This window comes from Monodelphis domestica, chromosome 1 (assembly GCF_027887165.1).
Source record: "Monodelphis domestica isolate mMonDom1 chromosome 1, mMonDom1.pri, whole genome shotgun sequence".
In the NCBI taxonomy this organism is placed as follows: Eukaryota; Metazoa; Chordata; class Mammalia; order Didelphimorphia; family Didelphidae; genus Monodelphis; species Monodelphis domestica.
The window spans coordinates 512,294,653-512,309,410 of NC_077227.1; the positions used below are offsets into that span (position 1 = coordinate 512,294,653).

Sequence of the window (14,758 nt, forward strand, 5' to 3'; positions counted from 1 at the left end):
AATTTAAAAAACCCTACAGGATTAGGACATTCCTGTCTTATTTAAGGGGAGGGGGGTGGGAAGCTTAGGTCTGGTAGAAATAATTGACTGAGGGATCCCTGGTTAACCAACATAAAAAATCTGGAATGACTACTAAGAAGTCTGAAAAAGAAAGGCCCCAAAGAAGGCCTGCATTCAGCAGAAAGGCAGTAATTGAAAGACTGCAGCATTGATTTAGGACTTAATTTATTCCCTGGACATTAACTTCAATGACACAAACCCATAAAACTGTCATGTTTCTAGTAATGAAATTCGGGGCCATGAAGAAAGACTCTGATGCAGCATTTTCCATCCTTCTTTAGAATCTATAATCTGAGCACCCGGGATGACCTCCATGTGAAATGGAAAAAAACTTTTAAAAGCCAGTAATTTGTGAGCGCAAGGAGCATAGATATTAGTTACTGGTGGGAAGTAAGGTGAAGCCTATTCCCCCAGAGATATTTTGTTCTTCCTCAGATTGGTTTACAAGGTAATCAGGGGAAATGGGGCTTTTGGCAGGGGTGGGGTGGAGGAAGGAATTTTTTCATTTAAGTTCCACACTATTCCTTGGCAGTTTTGCCTCAGTGGTTCCCCAGTATGATTTGAAGGCAAGTAGGTGGCACAGGGGATAGGGGACTGTACTTGAAGTCAGAAAGACTAGAGTTCAAATTATGCCTCAGAAATTTGCTAAGTTGTGTGACCCTGGACAAGACACTTATTTGAAGGAGGCCCAGATTAGTATCCAAGGGGAAAATATAGGAAATAATAGAAGTTAGATTTCTCATTTGTAAAATGAAGTTGTTGAAAGAGATGACTCTCTGGGAGCCCTCTAAACTTTAAATCTTTGATATATGATGGAGGTACTACAAGTTATAAAAAATGGACAATCTAAGCCTTTGACTTTTGCTGTCTTTTCTTGGATGCCTGGTTAGGTGGCATTGTAATAGCCCTAGACTGTTATATAAAGGCAAGTTCAGCAAATTGAGGTGAATTTATTTCTCTACACTCATTTTGTCTCAGCATCTCTCAGTAGATATCTGTTCTATTTTTTCTGGATACAAATTCTGACCCATTGACACTGTTCTATCACACTCTTTCTCTATAGGAAGGCTTTGATTCCAGTGGACTTCTGTTATAAAGTCTGTTTTACAAACCAGTTAGATGGCCCAGTAGATAAAGCACTGGGCTTGGGATCAGAAAGACTCCTATTCATGAGTTCAAATCTGAACTAAGATACTTATTAGCTGTGTGATTCTTGGCAAGTCACTTAACCCTATTTGCCTCAGTTTCTCATGTGGAGCTGGAGACAAAAGAAGTTTTCAAACAAACTGGGGAAATAACACAACTAGAAGGGAAGTGAGCAGATAGAGGTTGCTTTGTTTCCTTTTCCTTCCTCCACTCAAAGATTTCCAATGATATCACAGGTTGGGACTTTGTCTTGAAAGTAAAGGTGAGATGGGAAGTATATGGACAGAACTCATCCCATTCTAGAACAGTGGCTGAGTATATTTTATCTTGGTTCTAGAACCAGAGACCAGAGATAGGGTGGGACTTGGGAAGGTCGGGAAGGAGAGTCTCTGGTGTGGATGCTCAGGCATTTGCCAAGGGGGCTATGAAGGAGATGGCCAGAGAAGAGGGACAGAGCTAGGTATTTGAGGCCCTAGATTCCCAGCAGCAATCACCAACTCCTCAAACCAGCAATAAGCTCAGACTTACCTGATCCAGAGCAGGAACTCCAGCAGGTAGAATCCAATGGCATAGTCCCAAAACCAGTTGGCGGCTGAGATGGGGGGCTGGGTAAGTAGAAAGATGGTTAGGAGAGAGGCAGAGGAGGGAAATCTCTTGATCTGGGTGGTCCAGGACCCCAACAGAGAAGAGACTTTGTCCTTTTTATGAATCTGATGGGAAAATCACTTCTTATTGCTAAGATGGAAACCTTTTGCTGTTCTTCATGTGTGATATATCTGTGGTGTGGTTCTTTAAAACATGTGAAAGGGCTGCAGGTATGCAGTGGTTCATACCAAGGGCCTCTCTCTCCTTGTCTTCTTTACTGGTTGCTTTTCTTTTCTATTTGGAAGAAGGCTTATACCTCAGCCATGGAGATGCCTCAGCATCTGCTCCATCTATATCTGAAGATTACTATTGTTTCTTTATGGACTCCAAGTCCTCCCCTCTGCCTCTGAGACTCCCCAACATCCTTTGAAGCAAGTTAAAGAGCTGATTCCTAGACTAGGAAGCTACTTGAGAGTAGGGTATGTTTCTTTTTTGCTCTGTATCCCCAACAGTGCTTGGCACATAGGAAGTGCTAAATAATTGCTTATAGCTTGTTTGATTTCCTCATCCCTTTCTTCTTCCTTCCCCTGCCTCCAAAGTGTTAGTGTAATGGGGAACTGTCCTAGAGGGGTGTTAGATGTTACAACCCACCTAGGAACTTCCCAGGACCAGTTAAGCACAAAACCCTTGGCTCATGGAAACGAAGTTTATTTTAATAAAGGGAATAAGGTAGAATCCTAGCACTCTTCAAACCACCTCCACCCAACTTCTAAGTCCCCTGCTTAAGGGGAGCCTTCTGTTTCTTCTCTGGGTCCTGTCTACAGCTCCCTGTGCTACCTAAAACCCTTTCACACGCTATCTGACTTATCCTAATCTTCCCACCAGTAATTAATAAAGAAAGGGAAATAGCCTGGGTTTGGCTGCTGCACTAAGGAACCCAAAGTTACAGATGGCAAGCTCTGGATTACCTTAGCCCAAGAGGAATTCTGACAGATGAGCCACTAGCAGATGATCTTTGGACTCAGGGAAATTGGTTTCCTCCAAAGAAATTCTCTACCTAGAAGTCAAAGATTTCTCCGCGAAATCTTGACTATCCAGGGAGAATCTCTTAGAGTAAAACCTCTCCTTCAGCTTGATGGACATTTAGGCAGAGTCAAAAACCTACTTCCAGCTCAGAAGAAATCCAAGAAGGAAGGAAGTTCCATTATTCTCAGTTCAGACTCCCACAATTCCTTTCCTACCTAGAATCCTCTCCCAGGGCTTATCTCAAAATTCCCTTCTTTCAACTAACCCCAGAAATCAGACCATCCCTAACTATATTCCTACATTCTGCCATCTGAGCATCTGTTCAAATCCTCCGATTTGTCATATGCTCTACACTATATAAATCTCCCCTTACTCTATCTTACTTATCTAATCCCACAACAGTTTCCAAACCTTATCTAACTAGTCCTCTCTAACACTACCTCACACTAAGGAACTAGGGAAAAGGGGATTCACAACAAGCAATTACATAAAAGGAAACAAATGCAAAAGGTGCAATTGCAATAACAATAGCAAAACTGAACATATAGAATGTAACAAAACATTGAAAAAGTAAAGCCACAGATAACACAATGTAGTATATGCTTTACATTAAACAAAACTGTCTGACCATGCCAAAAACGTGTATAAAATGTATCTTAAACTCTTAGTTGAAACAATTACAAATGTAACAAAACTTTTCCTTATGCTAAACCTTATATTAATACAGAAAACAAAACTGTCTACATGAAACTGAAAACTAGATTACACTGCCCTATACTAGTACTCTTCCCCCTGAAATGACTTTATATTTACTTTAGATATCTAGTTGTCACTGTGGATAGAGTGCTAGGCCTGTAGTCAGGAAACCCCCGGTTCAAATCTAACTTTAGACATTGGCTAGCTGTGAGACCCTGGGCAAGTCACTGTGTGACCGTGGACAAGTTTGTTTGCCTCGGTTCCCACATCTGTAAAATGGGGATCATAATAGAACCTAACTCTCAAGGTTGTTGTGAGAATCAATTAATGTAATAATTGTAAAGTGCTTCCATGTAAATGGAGCTATTATTATTATTATTAGAGAGAGAGATTTAAGTGGTATAGTGGCTAGAGTGCTAAACTTGGAATGTTGAAGACCTCGGCTGAAATCTGGCTTCAGACACTTAGTTGTGTTACCCTGGAGAAGTCACTTAATGTCTTTCCACTTTAGTTATGTCATTGTAAAAGTATTTGTAAATATTTGTAAAACAGTTACTGTAAAGATAAAATGAAATAACATGATAAAATGTTTGCAAGTGTCAAAGTGCTACATAAATGCTAGCTCTTACTGTTATTATGATCCTTATTATTGTATATTTTGTAGCTACTTATTTGCATATAAGTTGTTTTTCCTGAATAGAATATAAAATTGATTTGAGGGTAGAGACTGGTATTTCATTTTTTCCTCTCTAGTCTTGGTTCCTAGCATATAACTTGACACAGAGTAGGTGCTTAATAAATGTAGATTGAATGGGTAGACATGTTCAGTAAAAGGATTTTGAGGAAACTTGAACCCTTCAAGTTTAAGTGACTTACCCAAAGGCATACAGGTCATCAGCGCCAGAGATGGATTTGAGCCCAGTTTCTCTGATTCTGGAGAAAATATTCTTTCCACTGAGCCCATAGAAAGATTGAGATCTATGTTGATGGATGGGGTTTTCCAAACTAGCAATGCCCACACACTGACACAAAGCACAGATTCCACATGTGTTTCCATATTTGAGCATTATCAAGTGCATAACAAAAGTTACCTTTAAAAAAATAATCCTTACCTTCTGTTTTAGTAACAACTCTAAGACAAACGAGCAAAGGCTAGGCGAAGTGGTTAAGTGACTTACTCAGGATCATGCAGTTAGGAAGTGTCTGAGGTCAGACTTAAACCTGGGACCTCCCGGCTTGAGACTTGGCACTCTATCCATTGTGCCACCCAGCTTGTCCCCAAAAGTTACTTTTTAAAACAAATGAAATCTACAGGTACCTTGTTGGTGTGATCTTGGTAGATGACAGTGACATTTTCACTGTGGGGAAACCAAAGGAAGCGAAAATATTCTGATTTCTTGAGATGGCTGTCTAAATTGTCCAGAACCTAGCAAGAAGAGAAGAGAAGAAAGAGAAAAGCATGGTTTAATGTCATGCCTTAAAAACAAACAAACAAACAAACCTTTAACTTTTGTCTTTGAATCAATATTAAGTATTAGATCCAAAGCAGAAGAGAGGTAAGGGCTAGGCAATGGGAGTTAAGTGACTTGCCCAGGGTCACACACCCAGGGTCTCCAGGCCTGACTTTCTATCCACTGAGTCACCTAGCTATCCCAGTGTCTTTTTTAATAGGACATTGGAAGTTCCAGGGCTCCCTTGGTACCTCAATTTCTCCCTATTTGCAAAAAATAGTTGTATAAAGATAGAGATGTGATGCAGTATAACAATGGTTATTATTATGTAGGTTTTGGTAGACTACTAGTCTGCTAGCAGCTACTAGGAGCCACAAGTGAGAGCTGGGTGTTAGGTAGGGGTCAGAGGCTAGAGAGCTGCCCTAAGAGGGCACGACAAGCCCTCCATATCAAGGTGCTACCCCTCCCTGAGCACCCCATACACCTCATAGCAATATATAATGAAGCTAAAAAGATAGGTTGGGGCCAGGGTAGCCATTGGGTCGTCGACCCCTGGTGAACCAGGGCTTTGCTCACCCAGCATGTGAAGACTGTTTCGGCGGAACAGGTGGAAGAAACCAATAAGAAGGTTCAACGGCTGAGATGGTGATGCAGCAAGGCACTGTGGAGTGCTTAGGGCGTGTTGGAGCACAAAAGACAACACAGCCATCCAATGCAGCTGAGGAAGTCTCCAGGTGTAACGATTTTTCGTGCCAATGGACCCAGGCTTCCAACGCTGAGAGAGTGGGACTGTCTCTGTGCACTGACTTTTCCACTTAAATCTTCATGCACAGGTGTCTTTGTGCAAATGCACAAAGACAACTGTCATTCTCGGCTTCTGAGAGACTACTACTACTACTACTACTACTACTACGACAACTGTCATTCTCCATTCTTGGCTTCTGAGAGACTACTACTATTATCATCATCATTATGTAGATCAATGTTCTACTTCCATATAGTGTCAAGTATATGCCTGAGGTCCATGTCTTCATTGTACAGTTGCCACAACCACTCAGATACTTCTCTGAAGCTCTTCTTCTCAGTTTTCCCTTGTTCTCTTTCACCTTATTCTACTCCAGGATGATCTCTCCTTTCTTTCATCCCCACAGCATTTAGAGTGCCATACAATTAGTTTGGAATGAGAAGACATCTCAGAGAATTGGATTTTGAGGGAATGTCCATCAACTGAAAAAAAAGCTGGCTCAGTGGATAGAGTGGATAGAGGCTAGACTGAGAGTCAGGATGACTTGGGTTCAAATTTGGCCTCAGATACTTCTTAGCTCTATGACCCTGGGAACTAGCATTGGAGCTGATAACTTAGTATTAATTTTAAGGAAAAAGGTAAGGAAAGAAGGAGAAAGAGAAAAAAGAGGAGGATGAGGAGGAACAGAAGGAGGAGGAGAAAAAGGAGGAGGAGGAGAAAGAGTTGAATTGTTTGTGGTATATGAATGCAATGCTAATTTAGATTATTCTTTTTCTATATGAAATTATGAAGGGTATAGGTTAAGAAAAATCTAGATTTATATGAATTGATGCAAAGTGAAATGAGCAAAAACAGGTGAATAATATACACAGTAATAGCAATATTGTAATGATTATAAAAGGACTTCTTGAACAAAGCCTGAAGCATTTTTTCCACTTTTTTCTTCATTTTTTGGCAACATGGCTAATATGGAAGTATGTTTTTTTTTTTAAATAAAAAACCATTATATTTTTTCTTAGAATCAATGCCAAGTATTGGTTACAAGGCAGAAGAGCTGTTAGGGTTAGGCAGTTGGGGTTAAGTGACTTGCCCAGGGTCACACATCTGAGAACAGATTTAAACCGAGGACCTCCCACTCTGGGCCTTGCTCTCAGTTCACGGAGCCATCTAGCTGCCCTGGTAGGTGCTATTATTATCCTCATTTTACAGATGGGGAAACTAAGGCTGTGAAAAGGTAAGTGACTTGCCCCAGGTCACACAAGTAGTAAATGCCTGAGGCAGTATTCTGATTCAGTCTCCAAAACTCCACATCTTATAGCCTATCCTCCCAAACACTAAGCTGCCTAAAAAAAAGGAAACTACTAGAAGGTCTGCTTCTTTCAGTCACATTTGAGGAGAGCTTCTTTCTAGCCTGAACCCTCTTCTCCTTCCTTCCCCTCCCCTCCAGCACTTGGCCAGGGCCCTTCAGGCCTCCTGGTTTTAAAAGCTGATTTCATGCTTTTTGCCCTAGTGACAAACATTGCTAGGAGGGAGAAAGCTATAGCAGAAGTGGAATCCTAGATTTTCAACCAGAAATGTGAGTTCAGGCACATGATCCTGTCAGCTGAAAAGGAAAGGGATTCTAGGCGAGAGGGGCCAATATAGGGGCTGTGCTTACAATCCAGGAACCATCTGGAGAAGAGGCAGGGCTGGATGAAAAGCCAAAACTCCATTACTGAAGGATGGGAGATTCCTATGAAGTTCCTCCCTTATTTAAGGGGCAAAGGGGTCACATAAAATAATGAGAAGGTGAAGAGATACAAGGAGATCTTTCTTTGCCACATTCATTTTTTAAATGCTAAAAGCATCAAGTCATCAATGAGTAGGTTTGGGGGGATGTCAGGAAGTCATGGACCAGCTCCCTAGACTTAAAAAAAAAAACCACAAAAAACCAACAACCCCTTGCCTTCCACCTTAAAATCAATATGAAATATTAGTTCCAAGACAGAAGAGTGTTAAGGGCTAGGCAACTGGGGTTAAGTGACTCAGCCAGGATCATACAGCTAAGAAATGTCTGAGGCCAGATTTGAACTCAGGACTTCCTGTCTCCAGCTACTGATCCATTTAGCTGCCTACTCTCTAGATTTTCTTTGCCTCTCATATTCAGGTCTTATTCAATGAAACAGACAGACTCTGCCCTTTAGAAATTTACAGTCTCATGGTGGGGATGTCTGAGACATGGATGCCCAATTACATACTGTATGATATGCCATAAGAAATGCTGAATATTAAGAAATTCAGGGAGGCAGAGTGAGGCAAAGCACAGTAGGAATATGTTACATAATGATTCAACAATATCCCAAAGACTTAAGAGCACCAATTAACACAATAACCTCTAATGACGCTAAAAGCCTGCTGATGGAGCTCATCTCTTGGCAGGGAAGTGGTAGAATACGGGTACAGGAGATACGCATTTTCCCATACAGCCAAGGAGAGAATTTATTTGGCTTGACTATATACTTATTACAAAGGAAGGTCTTTTGTTTGGGGAGAGGGGAAGAAAGAAGAATTGTGGAAGAGGAATAGGGAGGAATGACAGTGATGTGCCAGAAGAAAAGAAAGAAAAGAGAATGGAATAAAAATACACAGAAAGGAATAGAAGGGGAAAGACAAGGAGGGTAGTGTTATAATTTAATAACATGATATACTTTTGAAAATATGTACTTTTAAAAACCCGGTCTGTTCATAAAACTGATTCATGATTTCATAGATGATCCTCTTTCCCCCCTATTCCCTTGTATATTGGAATATGTTTGTTATATTATATATATATATATATATATATATATATATATATATATATATATATATATAATTTATAATTAAAAAAAACAAAACTTAAGACAACATAAATGGAAAGACCACCAGCACTAACAACTGGAAACCAAATGCTTGGCCTCAAAAAATAGATGAGAAAATGTACCTTGGCCTTCTTTGCAGAAGTGAGAGACTGTGGGTATGGAAACATTATATGGACTGTCAAGTTAAGCTGATCATTGGTTAGTTTCTAAACTGCTCTTTTGCCATTCCATGTTTTAATTCTTTGTTACATGGGAAGGTGGAAAGGAATGGAAGTATTCAGAAAGAAAGGTGGTATAACAACAGAAGACCTTAGGGACAACTATGTAGCTTAGTGGATTGAGAGCCAGGCCTGGAGATAGGAGCTTCTGGGTTCACATCTGACTTGAGGATCTTGGGCAAGTAACTTGATCCTCATTGCCTATTTCTTACCACTTCTCTGTCTTGGAACTAATACACAGTTTTGACTCTAAGATGGAATGTAAGGATTTAAAAAAATAAATAAAAGACCTCAACAGAAAGTTTAAAATAGGCAGGACACCAGTAGAGTATTGTGAATGCGAAGAGTCAAGGTAAAATGCCAAAAGAAATTTGAAGAGTGAGAGATTGCTTTGATGGGGTGAGGCAGGGGTAGGTGAGGTGGATCAGGGAGCATTTGACTTGAACTTCAACCAGCAAGAATGTTTGTCATTGTTATATAGTTGTTTCTGACTCTTCGTCACCCCCTTTTAGAGTTTTTTTTTGGAGGAGGTAAAGCTATTAGAATAGTTTGCTATTTCCTTCTCCATTTTATAGATGAGGAAACTGAGGCAAACAGGGCTAAGTGACTTGCCCAGGGTTATGTGGCCAGTAAGGATCTGAGGCTAGGTTTGAACTCTGGAAGAGGAGTCTTCCTGACTCCAGACCTGCTACTCTATCCACTGGTCACCTAGCTGCCCTTAGGCAAGAATGTGGAGGGCATCTATGCTCAAGAGGAAGAATGACTTATGTAAAGACATAAAAGCAGGAAGGGGAAGGAGGATGATCAGATCGTTTGATCACAGACTGTCAGAAGTCTAGTTTGGCTGGAAGGTAGTGTTTGTTCTGGAGGACCACAGGAAGATACAGGCCAGAAGCTACATCAAAGGACCACATTCTCTGATAAGGGACCACTATCTCCTGCAGCTGAAGATCAACAAGAGCATTGGCCACTCTTCTGCCAGACTCCAGTGATCGATACATCACAGTGGAATTCAGAACGGCTAGTAAATTGAATAGTATTGGACAGAACCAATTCTGTTTGTTCATTGGGAATGCAAATAGTTTCCAGGCCTTATCTCTTCTTGTTAAAGGACAAAGGGCAAAGCTAATACAAATATCTCCCTCTGCCCCCAGTTCCACAAACATTTATTAACTCCTCATTACGTGCAGGAGGAGAGACTCTCCATCTGGATGGAGTTTGATGGAGTGAATTGAGTAAGCTCTGGAGTCAGAAAGACTTGAGTTTAAATCCTGCCTTTGAGGGGTAGCTGAGTGACGCAGTGGACTGAGAGCCAAGCCTAGAGATGGGAAGTCCTGGGTTCAAATTTGATCTCAAACACTTCCTAGCTGTGTGATCCTGGGCAAGTCACTTCACCCCCATGGTCTAGCCCTTACTGTTCTTCTGCCTTGGGATCCACAGTATTGATTCTAAAATGAAAGGTAAGGGTTTAAAAGAAAAAATAAATCCTGCCTTCGATATGACTGATCAACTGACCCAGGACAAATCATCTACCTTCTCAGTGCCCCAAGCAAGTTTCTAAGACTTGAAAAGGTTGAAAAGGTTGAAAAGGAAGTGCTTGTTCGATCTGGGAGTTCCATTTGCCAATGTTAATGTTCAAGGAAGGCATTGGTTTAGGTGCTAGTATTTCTAGCAGAGGTGTAATAAGATACTATTATTCTCATATTTTACAAATTAGACTGGAATAAGATATTCAATGGAATCATAGGTCTTTCAGTTGAAAAGGATCTTTGTTGTTTTTCAGTCATTCTGGACTCTTTATAATCCCATTTGAGATTTTTTTTGATAAAGATACTGGGGCGGTTTGCCATTTTTTTTCTCCAGCTCCTATTTTACAGATGAAGAAACTGAAGCAAACAGTTAAATGACTTGTCAAGGGTCCACATAGCTAGTCAGTGTCCAAAGCTGGATTTGAACTCAGATCTTCCTAATTCCAGGCCTGGTGTTCTGTCCCCTGTGCCACCTAGTTTCCTAAAAGGGACCATAGAGATCATTTAATCCAGTCCTTTGATTTTATAGGCAATAAGGCCCAGAGTTAAGTAACTTGCCCAACGTGACACAAATATTAAATAAGTGGAGATGGGATTCGAATCAAATTTCTTAGACTCCAAATTCAGGGCTCTTTCCTTGGCACCATGCCAGTTCATACCTGCCCCCCACTCCCAATAAACAACAACAACAACAACAACAAACTATGATACAAGGCAGAAGCGGACAAGAGTGGTTTCAATAGGTAACAATGTAAGGAGATTCCATTTCAAGTATGGGGACTGTGAGAGCAAAAGTACAGAAAGAGGGCAGGCCAGTATTTAGGAACAGCACATGGTCTGCTATTGCCTAAACAATGCACTAAGAAGAGAGGGGGAACAGAAGGTAGGTTGGAATTACATTACAAAGACTTTTGACTGTCTTGATAAGGAGTCTATAACTTATTTGGTAATCAATGGGCAACAAGTGAAGAGTTCTGAGGACAGAAATGGTGAGAACTTAGGGGAAATTGAAGATTGGATTGAAGAAAGGAGAGAATGGAAACTGAGAGACAAATTAGGAGTTGATTATAATAGTCAAGGCGAGATCTGATAGGATCTTATACTAAAGAGCTTGTAGTAGGATCTGAAAGAAGGCAATGTGAGAAACATTTAGGAAACCTAATTAACAGATCTTGGCAGATGGGTCAATGATAGGAGTGAGCAATGGGCAGGAATCACAGTTGATTAGGTTGAATCAGTGACATCAATAGAAAGAGAATTTAGAGAAAGGGGTAGGGATTTTCAGGGGGCAAAAAAATAGTCACTACCATTCCATATGGAGCAGCTAGGTGGCACAGTGAATAGAAAATTGGGCTTGGAATCAAGAAGACTTATCTTCATGAGTTCAAATCCAGCCTCAATAAGTTAATAGCTGTGTGACCCTGGGCAAGTCACTTCACCCTATTTGACTTAATTTTCTCATTTGTGAAATTAGTTGGAAAGGGAAATGGCAAGCCATTCTGGTATCTTTGCCAAGTACCTCAAATGGGGCCACAGCCTGTTGGATACAACTGAAAATGACTGAACAACAACAACAACCACTACATAAAACCTTTAGGTTTGCAAAGCTCTTATAGACATGACTTCATTTTATCTTTATAACTGTGTCAAGTAGGTTATAGTAGTTTTAACTTACAAATTTAAAAATTTGAGATTTAGAGAGGTTAAATAACGTGCCTAAGGTCACTCATCTTAGAAGTGTCAGAGGCTAGATTCCAACCCCAATTCTTCTGAAATCAAGATGAGGAATTCAACTTTAAGCATGCTGAGTTTGAGGTACTACCAGTATATTTAGATGGGTTGGGGGCACTTAGATGGCTCAATGGATAGAGAGACTCAGGCCTGGAGATGGGAAAGTTCAAATCTGGTCTCAGGCACTTCTTAGCTATGTGACCCTGGGCAAGTCACTTAAACCCCATTGACTAGCCCTTACTGCTTTTCTGGCTTAGAACCAATACATAATATTGACTATAAGACAGAAGATAATGGTTTAAAAGAAAAAAGGACATTCAGGTGGGACTATGTAAGAGACCATTGAAAATAAAGGACTTGAACTCCAGACAGAGGTGAAAGGTTGAGATCAAAATTCACGAGTGACTTGAAGTAATTAATGATAGTTTATGAGAGTCCTAATTGGGAAGAGGTTTGGGAAGAGGAGAGATTAGGGCTCTGGACAGAACCTTGGAGGATGCCCAAGTTTAAGAAATGGAAAGAGAAAAGACAAGAAGCAACCAGAGGAAGAGGTCCAGGAGACAGTAATCTATCATGGAAGCCAAAGGAGGAGAGTATCCAGAAGACTGAGGTACTCCAACTGTTGTAGAGCAAGTAAAAGACCCTTTTTACTTTGTTGCTCTCCCTTAGACTTTCACCCAGTCCCTCAAACCCTTTCTAGGGCTTCCTGTTACTTAGATATGATCACAGGATCATACCTATTTAAGACTTGCCCTTAGACACTAATGTCTAATTGGAGAGATAAGATGTTTAAAGAAAAAAAATCATTAATAATACAAAGATAAATAACTGTTAACTCACTAGGTAATAAATATTAGAGGAGAGCACCAAAATAAGTCCTTTCACCACGAACTGTTAGGAAGGGGGGTCAAAGTTAGGATAAATTTCTCAGGAAGATTAGGATTTTAGCTGAGTCTTGAAAAGTTACTATGTTTGAGACCACAAGAGAAGAAAAGAAAACCATCCTCAATTTGAAATGAGAGGAGTTGGAGTGAGAAGAAATCTTATCATTTAAGGTAGTAGTCTTCAATGTGAGGGGAGGGTCTAGTGGATAAGCTCTGACCTCAAGGGTTATCACAGTTGGAAAGACCACTAATTACCCAGGTTTATATTTAATTTATCTTCCCCCCCTGTGACTCATAATTTCCTTATTTCCAAATAGTGAACAGTGATTTCTTGGCTGACAAAAGTTTAGGACCAAACAAGTCCTTTCCTGAAAAATCTATTTCAAAGAGTTGGGATTAGTATTAGCACCTTAGATCCCACGAGTCTTAGCCCTGGCAGGATTGGGTTTGGCTGCTTTAGAATCAGCAAATTCAACAGCTTTAGGGTCAATGGTTTTAGGAGCCTTTGAATTGATGAATTTGGTAATCTTAGAGTCTGACTTAGTAGCCTTGGCTTTGGCCTTGGTGATCTTATTGTCTAACTTGCTATCCATGGCACCAGTAGGCTAACTGAGCTTGGTAATCTTAGGATCAGAGACTTTGACAACCTTCAAAGTTTATTACTTGTGTGATCTTGGGCAAGTTACTTAATTTCCCTGGACCTCAGTTTCCCCATCTGTAAAAATGAGGGAGTTGTCATTTAAAGTCCCTTCTATCTCTGATCTATTCTCTATGTATCATCTTTATTTTATTTTTAAAACCCTTACTTATATCTTACAATCGATACTGTGTATTGGTTCTAAGGCAGAAGGGTGGTAAGGGCTAGACAATGGGGGTTAAGTGACTTGCCCAGGATCATACAGCTAGGAAGTGTCTGAGGCTAAGGACCTCCCGTCTCTGAGTCTGGCTCTCAATCCACGGAGCCACCTAGCTGCCCCCTTGGGTCAAGTTTAAATAGAAATGTTTGGTAATAGTGTTTAAGTTTGGCTGCTTAATTTAAGAAGTTGAATATTTAATGAGATTTAAAATAAAAAAAGAAATCTCAGGCCTCTCTTGGTTCTCTGCTATAACCTGTACTTTGGTAGTTCATATGTTAGATCAACATCCCGAGATAAGCTCTTTCTAAGGCTGACCCCAACCTAAAGTGGCCAGTCAGTATGGAGGAGGGGATGATATCTGGATCAGACTTTCAGGGTAAGGTGGTATCAACATGGAAATCTAGAAATCCCCAGTTTATTTAGTTTAAAGGTATAAACCCCAGGTTTTGACCTTGTCATAGGAGAGGTTTCCCCCTGAGGGAAGGTCCCACTTCACCAGACATCCACTTCAGGTGGGGAGGTAAATCCCATCCGAAGTCAAGTAGCTCTTTTGTCTCCAGAAGCTTCTCCCAGTATATCACACCCTCCTTACCAAGGATCGAACTCGGGACCTTCAGCTTGCAAGACTGACCGCTAACTACTGTGCCAAAGCTGAAGTGGATGTCTATTATCTGGTGAAGAGGGACCTTCCCTCAGGGGGAAACCTCTCTTGTGACAAGGTCAAAACCTGGGGTTTAGACCTTTAAACTAAGTAAACTGGGGATCTCTGGATTTCCACGCTGACTCTGGTCTCCAGATCCTTTTCCTCTTTTCACATAAAAAGAAAGTCAACTTTAAAGTGCTCTGAAATGGATGCTTTTAAAACTAATTAATGTCATGGTACTGAAGCACCTGGAATACACTCAACTTATGATTAAATTATGGCAAAGTCTGGGAATAATCAAGTCCAAACAGGCAGCTTTTATGTGTGTGTGTGTATGTAGAGATGTA

The 14,758-nt window shown here is 40.6% G+C and overlaps 1 protein-coding gene across 1 annotated transcript in view; it reads right to left on the minus strand.

The window, feature by feature from the left end:
- Positions 1-14,758, minus strand: part of LOC100030569 (L-gulonolactone oxidase-like) — a 56,033-nt gene that overhangs the window by 21,742 nt on the left and 19,533 nt on the right. Inside the window, exons 7-8 of the mRNA XM_007475915.2 lie at positions 4,832-4,939; positions 1,735-1,811 (exon numbers count right to left, since the gene is read on the minus strand). Coding sequence (XP_007475977.1) covers positions 1,735-1,811; positions 4,832-4,939 — 185 coding nt within the window. The remainder of the gene's footprint in view (positions 1-1,734; positions 1,812-4,831; positions 4,940-14,758) is intronic.